General features: G+C 36.1%; 1 protein-coding gene across 1 annotated transcript in view; it reads left to right on the top strand.

Annotated features, from left to right (window-relative positions):
* The window catches only part of FCHSD2 (FCH and double SH3 domains 2), a 313,606-nt gene that overhangs the window by 46,811 nt on the left and 246,234 nt on the right, over window positions 1-20,561 (top strand). The window contains exon 3 of the mRNA XM_007173694.2: window positions 18,263-18,308. Within this exon, the coding sequence (XP_007173756.1) occupies window positions 18,263-18,308 (46 nt within the window). The remainder of the gene's footprint in view (window positions 1-18,262; window positions 18,309-20,561) is intronic.

The following is a 20,561-nucleotide window of genomic DNA, read 5'->3' as shown; positions in this document are numbered from 1 at the left end:
TAGCTATACACTTCCCTCTTAGAACTGCTTTTGCTGCATCCCATAGGTTTTGGATCGTCGTGTTTTCATTGTCATTTGTCTCTAGGTATTTTTTGATTTCCTCTTTCATTTCTTCAGTGATCTCTGGGTTATTTAGTAACGTATTGTTTAGCTGCGATGTGTTTGTATTTTTTACAGATTTTTTCCTGTAATTGATATCTAGTCTCATAGCGTTGTGGTCAGAAAAGATGGTTGATATGATTTCAATTTTCTTAAATTTACTGAGGCTTGATTTGTGACCCAGGATGTGATCTATCCTGGAAAATGTTCCGTGTGCACTTGAGAACAAAGTGTAATCTGCTGCTTTTGGATGGAATGTCCTATAAATATCAATTAAATCTATCTGGTCTGTTGTGTCATTTAAAGCTTCTGTTTCCTTATTTATTTTCATTTTGGATGATCTGTCCATTGGTGTAAGTGAGGTGTTAAAGTCCCCCACTATTATTATGTTACTGTCGATTTCCTCTTTTATTGCTGTTAGCAGTTGCCTTATGTATTGAGGTGCTCCTATGTTGGGTGCATATATATTTATAATTGTTATATCTCCTTCTTGGATTGATCCCTTGATCATTACGTAGTGTCCTTCCTTGTGTCTTGTAACATTCTTTATATTAAATTCTATTTTACCTGATATGAATATAGCTACTCCAGCTTTCTTTTGATTTCCATTTGCATGGAATATCTTTTTCCATCCCCTCACTTTCAGTCTATATGTGTCCCTAGGTCTGAAGTGGGTCTCTTGTAGACAGCATATATATGGGTCTTGTTTTTGTATCCATTCAGCAAGCCTGTGTCTTTTGGTTGGATCATTTAATCCATTCACGTTTAGGTAATTATCGATATGTATGTTCATATGAACATTTTCTTAATTGTTTTGGTTTTTTTTTTTAATTTTATTTTTTTATTATTTTTGGCTGTGTTGGGTCTTTGTTTCTCTGCGAGGGCTTTCTCCAGTTGCGGCAAGCGGGGGCTACTCTTCATTGCGGGCACGGGCCTCTCACTATCGTGGCCTCTCTTCTTGCGGAGCACAGGCTCTGGACGCGCAGGCTCAGTAGTTGTGGCTCGCGGGCCCAGTTGCTCCGCGGCATGTGGGATCTTCCCAGACCAGGGCTCGAATCTGTGTCCCCTGCATTGGCAGGCAGATTCTCAACCACTGCGCCACCAGGGAAGCCCCCTTGGGTTTGTTTTTGTGGGTCCTTTTCTTCTCTTGTGTTTCCCACTTAGAGAAGTTCCTTTAGCATTTGTTGTAGAGCTGGTTTGGTGGTGCTGAATTCTCTTAGCTTTTGCTTGTCTGTAAAGCTTTTGATTTCTCCATTGAATCTGAATGAGATCCTTGCCGGGTAGAGTAATCTTGGTTGTAGGTTCTTCCCTTTCATCACTTGAAGTATATCATGCCCCTCCCTTCTGGCCTGTAGAGTTTCTGCTGAGAAATCAGCTGTTAACCTTATGGGAGTTCCCTTGTATGTTATTTGTCGTTTTTCCCTTGCTGCTTTCAATAATTTTTCTTTGTCTTTAGTTTTTGCCAATTTGATTAATATGTGTCTCGGCGTGTTTCTCCTTGGGTTTATCCTGTATGGAACTCTCTGTGCTTCCTGGACTTGGGTGGCTATTTCCTTTCCCATGTTAGGGACGTTTTCGACTATAATCTCTTCAAATATTTTCTCGGGTCCTTTCTCTCTCTCTTCTCCTTCTGGGACCCCTATAATGCGAATGTTGTTGCGTTTAATGTTGTCCCAGAGGTCTCTTAGACTGTCTTCATTTCTTTTCATTCTTTTTTCTTTATTCTGTTCCGCAGAAGTGAATTCCACCATTCTGTCTTCCAGGACACTTATCCGTTCTTCTGCCTCAGTTATTCTGCTATTGATTCCTTCTAGTGTAGTTTTCATTTCAGTTATTGTATTGTTCATCTCTGTTTGTTTGTTCGTTAATTCTTCTAGGTCTTTGTTAAGCATTTCTTGCATCTTCTCGATCTTTGCCTTCATTCTTATTCCGAGGTCCTGGATCATCTTCACTATCATTATTCTGAATTCTTTTTCTGGAAAGTTGCCTATCTCCACTTCATTTAGTTGTTTTTCTGGGGTTTTATCTTGTTCCTTCATCTGGTATATAGCCCTCTGCCTTTTCATCTTGTCTGTCTTTCTGTGAATGTGGTTTTTGTTCCACAGGCTGCAGGATTGTAGTTTTTCTTGCTTCTGCTGTCTGCCCTCTGGTGGTTGAGGCTATCTAAGAGGCTTGATGGGAGGCTCTGGTGGTGGGTAGAGCTGACTGTTGCTGTGCTGGTCAGAACTCAGTAAAACTTTAATCCACTTGACTGTTGATGGGTGGGGCTGGGTTCCCTCCCTGTTGGTTGTTTTGCCTGAGTCAGCCCAACACTGGAGCCTACCTGGGCTCTTTGGTGGGGCTAATGACAAACTCTGGGAGGGCTCACGCCAAGGAGTACTTCCCAGAACTTCAGCTGCCAGTGTCCTTGTCCCCACGGTGAAACAGAGCCACCCCCCGCCTCTGCACGAGATCTTCCAACACTAGCAGGTAGGTCTGGTTCAGTCTTCCCTGGGGTCACTGCTCCTTCCCCTGGTTCCCGATGCACACACTATTTTGTGTGTGCCCTCCAAGAGTGGAGTCTCTGTTTCCCCCAGTCCTGTTGAAGTCCTGCAATCAATTCCCACTAGGCTTCAAAGTCTGATTCTCTGTGAGTTCCTCCTCCCGTTGCCAGACCCCCAGGTTGGGAAGCCTGAGGTGGGGCTCAGAACCTTCACTCCAGTGGGTGGACTTCTGTGGTATAAGTGTTCTCCAGTCTGTGAGTCACCCACCCACCAGTTATGGGATTTGATTTTACTCTGATTGCACCCCTCCTACAGTCTCATTGTGGCTTCTCCTTTGTCTTTGGATGTGGGGTATCTTTTTTGGTGAGTTCCAGTGTCTTTCTGTCGATGATTGTCCAGCAGCTAGTTGTGATTCTGGTGTTCTCCCAAGAGGGAGTGAGAGCACGTCCTTCTACTCGCCATCTTCCAGCTTCTGTTGTTTGTTTTTAATATTTATTTATTTGGCTTTGCTGGGTCTTAGTTGCAGCACGTGGGATCTTCGTTGCTGCATGCGGGATCTTTAGTTGCAGCATGTGTGATATTTCAGTTGTGGCATGTGAGCTCTTAGTTGTGGCATGCGGGATGTAGTTCCCTGACCAGGAATCGGATACGGGCCCCCTGCATTGGGAACATGGAGCCTCAATCACTGGACCACCAGGGAAGTCCCTCTGTTTTGTAGATAGGTTAATTTGTGCCATATTTTAGATTCCACATATAAGTAATATCATACGGTATTTGTCTTTCTGTTTCTAACTTATTTCACTTAGTATGATAATCTCTAGTTGCATCCATGTTGCTGCAAACAGCATTATTTCATTCTTTTTTATGGCTGAGTAGTATTCCATTGTATATGTGTACCATGTCTTCTTTATCCATTCGTCTGTTGATGGACATTTAGGTTGTTCCCATCCAATTTTATTCTCTTGTATGTGGATATTCAGTTTTTCCAGCACCATTTATTGAAGAGACTATCTTTTCCTCACTCTGTATTCTTGTCTCCCTTGTCAAATATTAGTTGACTAATTATGTATTGGTTTATTTCTGGGCTCTCTGTTCTGTTCTGTTGGTTTATATGTCTTTTTTAATGCCAGTACCATCCTGTTTTGATTACTGTGGCGTTGTAATATAGTTTGAAATCAGGACATGTGATACCTCTAAGTTTTGTTCTTTGTCAGAATTGCTTTGGCTATTCAGGGTCTTTTGAGTTTCCATATGAATTTTGGGGTTGTTTTTTCTATTTCTGTGAAAAATGCCATTGGAATTTTGATTTGCATTGAATTTATAGGCTTTGTGTAGTATGGACATTTTAACAATATTAATTCCTCCCATCCATGAACATGAGCTTTCTTTCCATTTATTTGTATCTTCAGTTTCTTGCATGAATATCTTAAGTTTTCAGTGTTCATCTTTCACCTCCTTGGTTAAGTTCATAATGTTGAATTTTGTCAAATATTTTTTCTGCATCTATGGGAATGATCATCTGGCTTTTCTCCTTTATTCTGTGGTGAGTTACATTGATTAATTTTTCAGTGTTGAACCATGCTCAGATAAACCCCATTTGGTCATTATGTATTATCCTTTTTATATAATGCTGGATTTGATTTGCTAATATTTGTTAAGGGCTTTCACATCTATGTTTGTAGGGATATTAGCTGCAGGATTTTTTTGATGCTGGTTGTTGTTGGTTTTTGGTGTTGTCTTTTCAAGTTTTGGTGTGGTGATGATATTGGTCTCATAAAATGAGTTGGTAAGTGTTCCCTTTTTTCTCTGCTTTCTGGAAGAGTTTATGTATGGTGGTATTCTTTCTTTCTTGAACGTTTGATAGAATTAACCACTGAAGCCATCTGGGCCTGGAGTTTTGTTTTTGTCTTTTGAGAGATGAGTCTTTAATTACAAATTCCACTTTTTAAATTGTTGTAGGGCTTCTCATATTTTCTATTTGTCTCCTTCAAGGAATTTGTCCATTTCATCTAGATTGCCAAATTTTTGGAGCATGTCTGTGGGTTCTTTGCACTTCCTGTGGATTTCCCATGGCTGACCTTGTACTTCCCTGATCCGTATAGTCATCTTTTTTTCTGGCTGCATACTGCTTCTGTAGCTCCTAGGAATTCTGGGGTTCACCTCTTGCATCTATTTTTGAGACCCATTGACACACCAGGTGACCCTCTTCTATGATACCTGACAATTTATATGCTGACATTCACTCTCACTTTTGGGCCCACATATATTCACAGAAAACATCAATAATTTTTTTTTAATTAAAATTGAAGTAAAATTAACATAAAGTTTACCGTTTTAACAATTTTAAAATGTACAATTCAGTGGCTTCCAGTACATTCACAGTGCTATACAACCATCACCACTATCTAATTCTAAAACATTTTTATCACCCCCAAAAGCAACTAAAATTAAGCTGTCATTCACCATGTTACCCCTCCCCTAAGTCCCTGACAATCTGCTTTCTATTTCTATTGATTTGCCTACTCTGGACATTTCATATAAGTGGAATCATACTGTATGAGGCTGTAAAGGTTAATTTTATATGTTGGCTGGGCTGTGGTGCCCAGATTTGTGTCAAACATTATTCTGAATATTTCTCTGAGGGTGTTTTTGTATGAGGTTAGCATTTAAATCAGTAGATTTTAAGTAAAGCAGATTGCTCACCATAATGTGGGTGGGCCTCATCTAGTCAGTTGAAGACCTGACTAGAACAAAAGACTGGTCTCCTGAGTAAGAGGGAATTCTGCAGGAGATGGCCTTCGGACTTGAACTGCATTATCATCTTTTTCCTAGGTCTCCAGTCTGATGGCCTTCAACTTAAATTGCAGCATCAGCTTTTCTCTAGGTCTTCACCCTATTATCCCACTCTGCAAAATTTAGACTTAACACCTGTATAATTCCATGAGCAAATTCCTTAAAATAAATGTCTTTTTATACATCTACACATGGTACTGGTTCTGTTTCTCTGGAGAACCATACTAACACAGTGGCCTTTTGTGACTGACTACTTTCACTTAGCATAGTGTTTTTGAGGTTCATCCATGTTGTAATATATATCAGTATTTATTACTTTTTATGGATGAATAATATTTCATTTTATGAATATACCATATTTTGTTTATCCGTTGATCTCTTGATGGACATTTGGGTCATTTCCACTTTTCGGCTGTTATGAATAATGCTGCCATGAACTTTTGTCTACAAGTTTTTGTTTTAACATCTATTTTCAGTTTTTTGAGTGTATACTGAGGAGTGGAATTATTGCAGTATGCAGTAATTTTATGTTTAGCTTTTTGAGGAAGTACCGAGCACAACAGTTTTGCACAACAGGTGTACCATTTTACATTCTTACCAGCGGTGTATAGGGGTTCTTGTTTCTCCACATCCTGGTCAATAGTTGCTCTTTTCCATTTTGTTTTTGTTTGTTTATATTATAGTCATCCTAATGGGCATGAAGTGTTATCTCATTGTGGTTTTGATTTGCATTTCCCTAACAACTAATGTTGTTGGACATCTTGTCATATGGTTATTGGCTAGTTGTATATCTTCTTTGGACAAATGTCTGTTTAATACTTTTGCCCATTTTTAAATTGGACTGCTTGTCTCTTTGTTGTAGATTTGTAAGAGTTCTTTGTATATTCTGGTTATTATACTCTTATTAGATATATTATTTGCAAATATTATTCCATTCTGTTGTCTTTTCATATTCTTTATAAGTTCCTTTGATACACAAACATTTTTAATTTTGATAAAGTTCATCTTACATATTTATTTTGTTGATTATGTTTTTGGTGTTCCATTTAATAATCTGTTGCCAAATTCAAGGTCAAGAAGATATATTCCTATGCTTTCTTTTAAGAGTTTTATAGTTTTAGCTATTACATTTAGGTCTTTGATCCATTTTATGTTTTATGTTTTGAGTGAGATAGGGGTCCAACTTCTTTCTTTTGTGTGTGCAGATCCAGTTGTCCTGGCACCATTTGTTGAAGAGACTATTCCGCCTCTAATGGTCTTGGCATCCTTGTTGATAATCAGTTGGCCGTAGATGTTTGAGTTGGTGTCTGGACTATCAGTTCCATCAACAGACATATACAGAACACTCCACCCAACAAAGCAGAATATACATTTTTCTCAAGTGCACATATCTCAAGGATAGACCATGAGTTGGGGAATAAACAACTATCAATACATTAAAAAATACCAAAATCATGCAAAATATCTTTTCTGACCACAATGGAATGACACTATAGAAATCAACAGAAGGAAAACTGAAAAATTTGCAAATATGTGGAAACTAAACAATATAATCTTAAACAATGAGTGGGTTAAAAGAAATCACTAGGAAAATTAGAAAATAGTTTGAGAGGAATGAAAACAAAAACACAACATAACAAAACTTACGGTATGCAGTGAAACTGCTTGGGAAATTTATAGCTCTAAACACTTACATTAAAAATGAAAAAAGATCTCATATTAACCTAACTTTATACCTAAGGAACTAGAAAAAGAGCAAGCCGAAACCAAAGCTAGCAGAAGGAAGAAAATAATAAAGATTAAATTAGAGATAAACAAAACAGAGAATAGAAAGACAATAGAATCAATGAAGCTAAAGTGGGTTCTTTGAAAAAGAGCAACACATTGACAAACCTTTAGCTAGTGTAAGAAATAGAGAAGATGACAATAAATAAAATCAGAAGTGAAAGTGGGGACATTACATCCTGTTCTACTGAAATAAAAAGGATTATAAGAGAGTACTATGAGTAGTTGTACACCAACAAATTGGATAACCTAGACGAAATGGATAAATTCCCAGAAACACACAAATTACTAAAACTGAATCAAAAAGAAATAGAAATGCTCAACAGACTTTTGAGAAGTAAAGAGATTGAATTAGTAATCAAAAAAATCTTCCAACAAAGACAAGTCTAGGACTAAAACTCATGGTTGAATTTTACCTCATGGTTAAAGAAGAACTAACATCAATACTTTTCAGAATCTTCAAAAAAGTAGAAAATCAGGGAACACTCCTAACTCATTCTATGATGTCCTTATTACCTTGATAACCAAGGTCAGACAAAGGTACCACAAGAAGCTACAGATCAGTATCCCTTATGAACATTGATACAAAAATCCTCAACAAAATACTAGTACACTGAATCCAACAACACATTAAAAGGATTATACACTATGACAAAGTGAAATTCATTCCAGGAATGCAAAAGTTCAACATAAGAAAATCAAGGAATGAAATATACAATATTAATAGAATGAAGGGGAAAAAAACCCATTAATAGCATGAAGGGGACAAAATTCAATACCCTTTCATGATAAAAACACTCAAACTAGGAATTGAAGGAAACTTCTTTAATAATCCTGTTTTCTTTTTTTTTTTTTTTTAATATTATTTAGTTGGTTGCTCTGGGTCTTAGTTGTGGCAGGTGAGCTCCTTAGTTATAGCATGTGAACTCTTAGTTGCAGCATGCCTGTGGGATCTAGTTCCCTGACCAGGAATCAAACCTGGGCCCCCTGCCTTGGGGGCTTGGAGTCTTAACCGCTGTGCCACCAGGGAAGTCCCCCCACCAAGGAAACTTTTAACATGATAAAGGGCACATATGAAAAGCCCACAAGTTAACATTATACTCAGTAGTGAAAGACTAAAAGCTTTCCCCCAAAAGGAACAAGGCAGGATGCCCACTTCACCACTGCTATTTTCTTGTGACTTTGACATTCTATAATTCTATCTGAAAGTGGTATTTGCTTCATTAGGGTTTTTGTTTGTTTGTTCGTTTTTTGTTTTTAAGTTTTAAAAATTCATCTGCTCCATGGCAGCATTTTTCTCATGAGGGTCCTTTAGCTACTCTGTTTTTCCTGTGCTGTTTTTTCTTCTTTTTAAAATTTTGTATTTGCATAGATCTATTCTTGCTCCTTTTGGGGTTATTTTTGAATGAAGAGGGTTTTTCCTGTACAACTTTTTAGGATACCAGAAGTAGGTATCTTAGGGTAGCTACAGTCTTCAAATTTACAGTAATTTTCTTTATGACCAGGGTTGAGTGTATGAATTTATTTTCTTTCTCCTCAGCCAGAGAAGATGGCTGCTGCAGGGCCGTTCATAGTGCAGGCTGTCTCACTATTTTTTTTTTTTGCCACACCAGCAGCCTAATTTCTGCCAGTGTAGATTGTTTGTGTGATTTCTAATTTAGTACTTTCTCCTCTGTTTCTTCAAACTGAGCAGCAAACAAAGGTCCCTCTACCAGCCCATGTCCCCTGTTTTTGTTGTTGCGAATGTGGTTTAAATTTTATACCTCAGAAAGTTGCAGTTGAAGAAATGTACTCTCCCCCACCCCTTTGAGTTTTGGAACCTCATGCCTTATATTTACCCTCCTTCTCCAATTTAATTGTCTCTCCTTAGGCCTCTCTTCCACTTATATTTCTTATGTTTCCTAGTTTTATTGGAGATCATGTTTGCATTTATGTTTTTTATTCTGTTTGTTGCTTTTGGGTAATTTCTGAGAGAAGGGAGATTCTGACTTTGCTCTGTTATCTAATACCAGAAGTACTTAAAATGTAGTTTTTTGTTAGTGCTTTACATATTCAGTTAGTCAAAATATTTTAACTGGATTAAATTTCATAATTATAAGCTGTAGATGTGATATTTTCACTTAGCTAACAAATACTTTTTTAGTATTTACTATGTGCCAAGGCTGTTCTAAGTGCTTTATCAATATGTACTCATAATTCTATGAGGTAGATGTTCTTTTTATTCCTACTTAATTGATAGGAAACTGAAGCATGGTAAGGAAAATTAACTTGCCCAAGGTTACCTAATTAGTAAGAAATAAGAACGAACACTTTCTACTTTTCATTCTATGCCTGTAGCATTTGTGGGTCTTGGCATCATTTGATTATACCTTATGTTAGTGAATCCCTTCAGAGCAGAGTCTATGCCTCATTCATTTTTATATTCCCAGTGCATATTTAGTAGAATACCTGAAATTCAGAAGATACTCAATGAATGTTGTTGGTGAATTAATATTTTTTATTAGGAGCCAAGTAATTTTCTCTCTGTCAGACTTGTATAGCTTCAGTTGTTCGTTCTACTTGCCTTGTTTAAAAATTTTTTTTGTTTTTGGTATTCTCATGTCATCATTTTAATGCTATTGCCATATTTGTGTTAATAACACCTCTAAAAACAGCTGTTGTATTCCAGGGCAAAATTATAAAGGTTTCCTTATGAAAGAGTTGTCAGTGTCCTGATAATATAAGTACTAGTACCCTTACCCCAGTTTGCTATCCGTGCTAACAGATTATTTTTTATATTCTGATATTAGTTATTTTTAAACAGTGTCGTTTGTAAAATAAGAGGTCAGCGAACTCAGAGTAGTAAAAATGTGGTGGTCATCTTGTAGTTCATTTGTTTTTATTGCTGAGTTTTATTCCACTGTAAGAATATGTCACTGTTTGTTGATCTATTATCCCACTGGCGGGCACTGTTTCCTGTTTTTGGCTATTTATGAATAAAAGTGCTATGAATATTTTTGTCAAGTGTTTTTGTGGAGATTTGTTATCATTTCTCTTGGTAAATGCCTAGTATTAGAATTTATGTCAAGATAGATGTATGTTTAGTTACATAAGAAATACCAGATTTTTTTCCCAAAGTGGTTGTACCATTTTACATTCCCATGGACTACATGTTAGAGTTTCATTGCTTTGTACCCTCACTGATATTTATAATTATCAGTATTTTTAATTTTAGCCATTCTGGTGGGTGTGTTTATTTTTAATATTCATCATTATGGGTTTGATATCCCATCTCCACTACCACCATTAATAGTTTGAATGTTCTTCGGTGTTCTGCTTATCCTGGTGATGAATTACAGAGTTAGGGGGTTCCCAAGACAACTCTCACTCCAGATACCAACTGCAAGTTTGGAGGCCTCCAAGACCGCCCTCACTTCTGACATGACTTGCAAGATCGTGGTCCCCAAGACTAACCTTGGATTTGATAATTTGCTAGAAGAACTCACTGAAAGTTTACTTAAAATTATGGTTTATTATAGTGAAAGGATATATTTTAAAATTAGCCAAGGGAAGAGGTGTATTTGGTCAGTTAGATAGATTGACTGCCCATGTGGCTGACCTTGGTCTCCAGCTCCTTCAGAAGTTGAGCTGATACCACATGCGCCCCCTCCCGCCCCGCCCCCCGCCACCGACCCCCAATAAATCATACTGTTGTTAGCATTTTCTATCTGGCATGGCCTAAGTGTCCCAGGTAAACAAAAACACTCTTATCAGGCATGACATTCCAAAGGTTTAGAGATTACTTCCCAAAGCCAAGGGCAAAGGCCAGACCTCTCTTTGGGTGAAGCTAAACCTTTATTACACACCTTTATACCTTCCTTGGTTGTTTTTTATTTTTCTTTCATTCATTTTCTAAATATTTTTGTGACTTTTTAATGAAAACTTCAAACATACAACAAGGTTGAAAGAATTTTACAGTAAACACCCATCACCCAAACCTAAATTCTACTGTTAATATTGTACTATACAGTGTACTCATTTTGTCACTTATCTATGCATTTACCCATCCTCTATCCATCAACAATCCACCTTATTTTTAAAATTTATTTCAAAGTAATTGTACACATTACCAGGCTTTTCCCTAAATAATTCAGCATGCAGATCATTAGAGTTCAGTATTCCATATAGTTTCTTATTTTGAGGTAAAATTTATATACAATGAAATATAAATCTTAGGTATACAATTGCTAAGTTTTGACAAATACATACACTCAAGTAACCCAGCCTCTATCAAAATTTAATTTTGTATTTTTCTTTTTTTTTTTAATTTATTTATTTTTTATTTTTATTATTTTTGGCTGTGTTGGGTCTTTGTTGCTGTGCGCAGGCTTTCTCTGGTTGTGGTGAGCGGGGGCTACTCTTCGTTTCGGTGCGCGGGCTTCTCACTGTGGTGGCTTCTGTTGTTGCAGAGCACGGCCTCTCGGCGCGCGGGCTTCAGTAGTTGTGGCGTGCGGGCTTAGTTGCTCCGCGGCATGTGGGATCTTCCCGGGCCAGGGCTCGAACCCATGTCCCCTGCATTGGCAGGCGGATTCTTAACCACTCTGCCACCAGGGAAGCCCCCCCCCCCTTTTTTTTTTTAACATTTATATATTTATTTGGCTGCACCGGGTCTTAGTTGCAGCATGCAGGCTCTTTTAGTTGCGGCAAGTGGGCTCTTAGTCGAGCCAGGCGGGATCCAGTTCCTAACCAGGGATCGAACCTGGGCCCCGTGCATTGGGAGCATGGAGTCTTACCCATTGGACCACCGGGGAAGTCCCCTTCCTTGGTTTTTAAAGCTCACAAAATGTTTGTGTTAACTGATATAATCTGTGACCAAGGTCAAGAAACTTAATTAGTTCATATGGATATAGACTGTGATCTTGGTTCTGCCTATCCCAGGAGCTAACCTAACTGAGCTGTTTAACTGAAACTTATGAAGAGTCTGAAACGTGATTATAGAGTTTCTGTCTGTTCTTTCATTCATTCAGCAAACGTTTATTGAACTACTACCGTTTTCAGGCACTGTGCTACACATGTAAATACGAAGCACACTCATTGCTCCCAGGGAACTCCATAGTCAATTCACAGACAATTACAGTACTTGAAGTGCGTGCTATGTTATAAGATGCTGGAGGACCACAGAGAGGGTGTCTAAATCACAAGTGGAATTCAGGAAGATTTCTCAGGAGAGGTCATGTTTAAGCTAAGTTTTGAAGGATAAGAGACTTAGGTCAAGTAATAGGGGAAAGGAATTCCAAGCAGAAAGGACCACATTTGCTAGAGTGTGAAAGCAGGAGCCTAGGTCCTTTTACTATACTTAGCTCTAGCCTAGGATGTGAATGGAGGAGTTTATAGAGATGAAGCCACACTAGCAGTCAAGTCTGGATAGTAAGTAACCTCATCTGTCATGTTAAAGGAATTTAGATTTTTTTCCAGGAGTGATGAAGAGCCATTTCAGAAATGTTAGCAGGAAAGTGGCTTGATCAGATTTATTTTAGGAAAATTATTTAGAACATTAGATTTTTATTGAAGAATTGTTGCATGGGTTTATTCTTATTCCTTTCTATATGATATGGAATTTATATGAGTTGATTGAAAATTAGTGCTTTTTTATCTTTAATTTTTCTTCTAATTATAGAAATATTAATTATTAGAAAAAAAACATAGAATAGAAAATAAAGAATCTCACGTTCCCTTCTTTTACCAATAAAAATTTGGATATATTCTTTGAGTGGCCCCCCCCCGATATGTATTTTCCAGGTATACAGAATTTATACAGATACCTGTATTACATAGAGGTATCTATTAATATTTTTAAGATAAAATGAGATCTTGCTTTACATATTCTTCTGAAGCTTTTAAAAAATACTGGGTAATATATTGTAGCTTTCTTCATAGTATTTAAAATTATCCCATTTATTATTAAATATTTCTTTGTATAATGATTTATTTACTATCTGTTAGTCCTATTTGATATCTGTCTTATTCAGTGCTATATCGTCAGTACCTATACAGTGTCTTTTCCATGATAGCCAGTCAGTTAATGTTTATTGCGTGAGTTAATTGAGGCTACCTTTCTATACCAGCACATACAGAATTACCACATTCTTTTTAGTGGCCATATAGGATTCTTCTGAATGTAATAGAATATATTTTGAAAGGTTAGTTTGTTCCATTTAACTATTAAATTTTTAAAAATATGCAGTGGGAATGTAAAATGGCACAGCTGTTATGAAAAGTAGTTTGATGGTTCTTCAAAAACTTAAGCATAGAATTATCATATGACCCAGCAGTTCTACTCTTAAGTATACATTCAAAAGAACTTAAAACTTAGTTCTACATAGAAATTCATAAACGAATGTTCATAGCAGCATTATTCATACTATTGAAGATGTAGAAACAACTCAAATGTCCATTGGTGGATGAATGGATGAATTGTAGTATATCCACACAATGAAGTATTATTCAGCCATAAAAAGGAGCAAAGTATTGATACATTCTACAACTTGGATGAATCTTGAAAACATGCTAAGCGAAAGAAGCCAGACACAAAAGATTACATATTACATGATTCCTTCTATATGAAATATCCAGAATAGACAAGTCTATGGAGACAGAAAATTAGCTTAGTTGTTGCCAACGGTAAGGGGAGTGGGAATGGAGAATGATTACTTACTTAATGGGTGTGAAGTATTATTCTGGAGTGATTAAAAAGTTTTGAAAGTAGGGAAAGGTGGTGGTTGTACACACTGTAAATGCACTAAATGCTGTTGAATTGTATACTTTAAAATGCTTAATTTTATGTCATAAATTTTACCTCAGTAAAAAATATATACATGTACACATGGTATAGATTCAAACAATACAAACAAGAAATCAGTAAAAGGTCTTTCTTTTACCACTACGACCAATTCCTTTCTTCATAAGGAACCATTGTTAGACCAGTTTCATGTTAAATATTTCAGGGAATTCTATCACAGTGATTCCTAAGGGGACCACAGTAGCATTTCTGAATGGTACAGTTTTATATTTGATGGACTGTGGTAACTGAGAAGTATCAAAATGATCATAATCCAGCATATACATGTAAACATTTTTATATGAAAAGATAGTAATATACTATATATATTATTCTGTAACTTTTTTGTTTACTAACCATTGTATCTTCCTATAAAGTTGCAATTTACTAAATAATCCATCTTTTCCCCTTTGAATCAAAATGCCATCTTTTTTAGTTACTAAATTTTTATTTATTATATTGATATTTGGTATTTGGGTATATTTGGGTGTATTTCTGACTTATGTTTCATTATCTCTGTTTGCTCATTTCATTACCGAGCTGTTTTAATTACTGTTGCTTTTAAACTTAATTTTTACTATCTGGTGAGGGTAGGTGATAATTTTTAACATTATTCTTTTTCAGAATGTTTATAACAATTCTTTTATTGTAATATTTATTTTTATTTATTTATCTTTGGCTGCATTGGGTCTTTGTTGCTGTGCACGGGCTTTCTCTGGTTGCAGTGACTGGGGGCCACTCCTCACTGCGGTGCATGGGCCTCTCATTTTGGTGGCCTCTCTTGTTGCAGAGCATGGGCTCTAGGCGCGCGGGCTTCAGTAGTTGTGGCACACGAGCTCAGTAGTTGTGGCTCGCGGGCTCTAGAGCGCAGGCTCAGCAGTTGTGGCACACGGGCTCAGTTGCTCCGTGGCATGTGGGATCTTCCCGGACCAGGCTCGAACCCGTGTTCCCTGCATTGGCAGGCATATTGTTAACGACTGTGCCACTAGAGAAACCCCTATAACAATTCTTAAGTGTTTATTTTTCCATTTGAACTTTATAATCAACTTACCTAAATAAAAGAAAAATACTGGAATAATGGCAAACTTATCTCTCAGCTCCTCAAACCTTGGCAACTGATAATCTACTTTCTGTCTTTATGGACTTGCCTATTCTGGACATCTTGTATAAATGGAATCATATAATATGTGGGATTTTATGTCTGGCTTCTTTCACTTAGCCTGATGTTTTCAAGTTTCATCCATATTGTAGCATATATCAGTACTTTGTTCCTTTTTATGGTTGAGTGATATACCACCATATGAATGTAGCACATCTTGCTTATCCTTTCATCAGTTGATGGACATTTGGGTTGTTGTCACTTTTTGGCTATGATGAATAATGCTGCTATGAATATTCATTTACAGGTTTTTGTGTAGACATATGTTTTAAGTTTTCATGGGTATATACCCAGGAATATAATTGCTGGGTCTTATGGTAACTCTGTTTAACCTTTTGAGGAACTCTCAGACTATTTTCTGAAGCAGCTGTACTGTGTTACATTCCCAAAAGCACTCTATGAGAGTTCTCATTTCTCTACATCCTTGCCAGCACTTGTTTTTGTCCATCTGTTTAATTATAGCACCCATTAATATTTTAAAAGAGAAACTGATATTGAATTTTAACAAATGCCTTTATATTTTATATGAAGGTTATCAGAAGATTTTTTTGCTCTGTTCTCTTGCTGTGGTTTATAATAAATAGATTTCCTAATATTGATTATGTAAATTTTGAGCAGTTGTGATCTTGTATTTGTTTTCTTTATTTAGAAGAAGAAATTACTTAGTAGACATGTAATTGTTTAACAACAACTAAAAATTGCACTGACAATTTTAAAATTAGTTGATATGCATGTTCAGAGTAAAAGAGTTAGTTCCCCTTTTCTTGCAGACTTCACTTGAACATTCTTATTTCAAGATGAGATACATCTAAGGTTAAAAGGGTTCTAAATAAATAGCTGAAATATTTCCTTTCATCTTTTGTAAAATATTAAAAATACCACCTCCTTCAAAATACAGGTAAGTTTTCAGATTTTTAATGATTAAAGTTTAAGTGAGTTCATTTTAATTAGTCTTGTTTGCCTGGGGAGATATATTTAGTAACACAGTCATAATAATTTCTCAGTCCAATTTTAGTAAAACAACATGGGTGTAAAAAAGGTTTGTGCATATGTTTATAAGTGCATTTATTTACTTAAAATAAGGACTTTATTTTTTCAAACATCAAACTAAAACATCAGAAAATATAGAAAGCAAAATCAAAAGAAGAAAGTGAAAGCCAGTAATCCCACTGTCCAGAGAAAACTTACATTACTATTATATATATGTATATGCAGACACACATAATTTACATATATATACACATACACCAAATATATATATAATACAGTATACAAATGCATGTATACAGTGTGCTTTACATATATGCATATATAATATATAGTTTATATGTTTTCTCTTAAGGAGAGTAGACGAATTGTATTTTAAAGGACTGTGTTAAATGCTTTATAATGCACCAAACCCCATAAGGAAAAGGGTCTTGCTCAACTCTTTTTTTGTTTGTTTTTTAATTGTGGTAAAATACATATAAGATTTACTATCGTAATCATCTTTAAGTGTACAATTTAGTGCTATTAAGTACATTCGTTTTGTTTTGCTGCCACCACCATCCATCTTCAGAACTCTTTGCATCTTGCAAAACTGAAACTCTATACCTATTAAATAATAACTCCTCTGATCCCCTCCTCCCACTCCCTGGCAACCACCATTCTCCTTTGTGTCTATATGATTTTGACTGCTCTAAGTACCTTATATAAATGGAATCATACAGTATTTGTTCTCTTGTGACCGACTTATTTCACTCAGTGTAATGTCCTCAAAGTTTATTCATGTTGTAGCATATGTCAGAAATTCCTTCCTTTTTAAAGCTAAATAATAGTTATCCATCCCAAACAAATGTAGTAAAATTTTAAATACTTTAATTTCTTATAGAAGAAGTGAATAGTCATGTTGGTAAATTTAAATAATTATTAAAATGGGGAGTTTTGGTTTATTGCCTTTTTTTCTATTCCAGCTCTTTCTTTATATTTTTCACCTTTTACTGTGATATCTCTGCCTTAATGAAGTGCTTTTAAGAGCACGGATACCTGACACCTCACAGAAAAGTCTTTAAACTCAGACTACTCAAAATAAATTATTAATGTTATCATATTTCATTGACTCTACCTTGCCTGTGGTTTGTAAGGTACACTGTTATTTCATGTACTGTTAAGATAGAAAAAAATACTGCCAATCATTATTTATTTATTTATTTTTAAAAGAACATTTATTTATTTATTTACTTTTTGGCTGCATTCGGTCTTTGTTGCTGTGTGTGGGCTTTCCCTAGTTGCGGCGATTGGGAACTACTCTTCGTTGCGGTGCGTGGGCTTCTCATTGAGGTGGCTTCTCTTGTGGCGGAGCACGGGCTCTAGGTGCGCGGGCTTCAGTAGTTGTGGCACGTGGGCTCAGTAGTTGTCTGCCAATCATTTAAAAGATGAATACCAATATCATAAATGTTAAAATGTGAAAAGTATTTACTGTAGAATCTGTGAAATATAATAAATGTGTGGAAAGGGTGCTCTTATTATACCATAACATGTGGTGGCCTTGTACTTTGTTTTGTGACTCTTGTAAAAGAATGGAATGAAGGAAATGATTTGACTATTTCATGTTGAGAAGCTGATCAAATTTTGATTTTCACCTTGTTTTCTGTAGTCCCTCTATGTTTATTATTATATTCAGGAAACATTTTTACTACCTACTATGCACTAGCCATTGTGATAACAGTAGCTAACATACACACACACACACACACACACACACACACACACACATATCTGTCTTTTACTCTGTGCTGGTCACTATTTTGAGCACTTTATATATTGTTATTAACTAAATTTTACACTATCCCTATGAGATAGATACTATTTCTATATCCATTTTACCAAGAAGGAAACTGAGGCACAGAGAAGTCAAGTGACTTGACCAAGGTCATACAGCTAGTAAGTAGTGGAGCTAGGATTTGAATGTGGATTGTCTTAACTCCAGGGTCTGTGGTGTCAGCAGTATTCTTAGGCACATAAGGTGAATGACATATTGTGCCTTCCCTCAACACAGCTTACCAAGCAGTATGTGAGGGTGTGTTGATAACTGTACATAAAGTTATTGTTATATGTTTGGTAACGAATTTTTATTTGTGTTTTTAGGACATTCAGTCAGAAGAAGGCTGCTATTGAAAGAGAGTATGCACAGGTAAGCTTGGAAGTGGAGGTCCCCATCCTAGAATACCTCTTCTTTGGCTTAAGGGCAGATATGTTTGTTGGAGAGAAGTGTTGGCATCCCTGTATCCTCCTTTTCTTATTTTTGGTTCTCTCACTTTGATCCTCCTTTTACTCCATTTGAATCTTCAAATGAAGAGCTAATTTGCTTCTTACTACAAAGAAGGTTGTGAACATTCTGGGAGAAGATAATAGTCACAATATTTGTAAAGTATTTACAAGTATAAGTAATAGTGAATACATTTTACAAGTATATGTACTCATTCTCCCTTATATATCCCATACTCTGCAGTTTTATGAAAGGTTAATTATTTTTGTTCAATCAGGTATTTATTTCTCATTAGGTCCCTGTTGATAGAGAATGGCATGCTTTCAGTGGATGATATGGTGCTATTTATAGGGAAATTTAAGCATTTATTTTATTTTTTAAAAAATATTTATTTATTTATTCATTCATTCATTCATTCATTCTGCACCGGGTCTTAGTTACGGCATGTGGGATCTTTGTTGCGGCGTGCGGGCTCTTAGTTGCAGCATGGAGACTTCTTAGTTGTGACATGCGCACTTCTTAGTTGCAGCATGTGGACTCTTAGTTGCGGCATGCAGGCTTCTTGGTTGTGGCATGCGGACTTCTCGATTGCAGCATGCAGACTTCTTAGTTATGGCATGTGAACTCTCTGTTGCGGCAGGCATGAGGGATCTAGTTCCCCGACCAGGGATCGAACCTGGGCCCCCTGCATTGGGACCATGGAGTCTTACCCACTGGACCACCAGGGAAGTCCCATAAGCACTTATTTTAATTAGAATCTTATTTGCTCTCAGATAGCTAAATGTGCCAAGGAAAAATTATGTTGATATATCATTTTGTGAGTATTAAGAATTAATAACTACCCATCCTTATACAAAAACAGTTTAACATAATTTGGAAATTTTGGCCCTTGTAAGCAATTACTTTCCATGTGGAGTAGAATTCTAAAATTGATCCCCCCCCCAAAAAAATCATGAAAGTAGTATTTGTTACAAAATTTAAAAATACAGGAGAACACTAGAAGGAAAAATTAACACCCAGAAAATGCTGTACATGATAACTCCTGTTATCAGTGTAAGTTGTGTTGCTGCTGCTGCTATTGTTATTATCAGTATAAATAATAAAATTGGGGAATGATTTTATTTGTACTTTGTTAGGTTTTGATTTTAGTTTTATTCTGATTTCTTTGTAGTTTACCAGGTAGCTGTCTGTCTTTATTTTATTTTATAGTCTTAGAAAAGGAATTATCTATTTTTGAAAACTTAGGTAGACTCAGTAATTCATTAATTCAGCCATTAGTTATTGAGTGCTTATTATATATCAGGTGCTTTACATAATGAATAGCATTAGTTCTAACTTTAGTGCTGGACCTTTATTCTTTGCATATATAATAGATACTAGTATTGATAGCTAATATTGATTTAATCCCTACATTGTACCAGGCACTTTGCTGATAATTTTACATATATTATCTGGTTTAATTCTCTCAATAAACCTTTAAAATAGGGAGTTACTATGCTGTTTACAGGTATGTTTTCATATAGTCCCTTTATAGATATGCTTCCATTGGGATCAGAGTATATGATCTGCTTTTAAAATTTAGTACAGGGAATTCCCTGGTGGTCCAGCGTTTAGGACTCTGTGCTTTCACTTCCGAGGGCCCGGGTTCGATCCCTGGTCAGGGAGCTAAGATCCCAAAAGCTGCGTGGCCAAAAAAAAAAAAAAATTTTTTTTTAATACAAAGTGAAAATTTTTGCATGATACATTCTTCTGTAACATATTGTAAAGTTTTAATAATCAAATAAATAGGACTGGTTCATGATTAAAAATATAAAATAGTACATTAAATTGTATGAAAAGTAGCAGTCCTCTGATGTAATGCCAGTCTTTTTCCTCAGAGAAAAGATTAAAAATGAATCCTGTTTTGGTTCTTTTGGTGATCTTTTCCATATCTTTAAATAATGTGCATATAATTGATTCTTGATTTATCAACTCTAGACATTATTGCTTGATTACTGCTTAATTAAATGAGAAATGAGCTTCTTAAGCCATTCCTTTCCAGCCTACTCTTTCCAATATAATTTGTCACTATTTTAGTGCCTTTGCTACTTTTCTTCTTTTTTTTTAAAGGGAACTTTATTTTTTCCTTCCTTCCTTCCTTCCTTGGCTGCGTGGGGTATTCCTTACTGCGCGGGCCTT

The sequence above is a fragment of the Balaenoptera acutorostrata genome, chromosome 9 (genome assembly GCF_949987535.1).
Source record: "Balaenoptera acutorostrata chromosome 9, mBalAcu1.1, whole genome shotgun sequence".
Classification (NCBI taxonomy): domain Eukaryota; kingdom Metazoa; phylum Chordata; class Mammalia; order Artiodactyla; family Balaenopteridae; genus Balaenoptera; species Balaenoptera acutorostrata.
The sequence above is the reverse complement of the archived record's forward strand: the minus strand, read 5'-3'. Positions and strand labels throughout refer to the sequence as shown.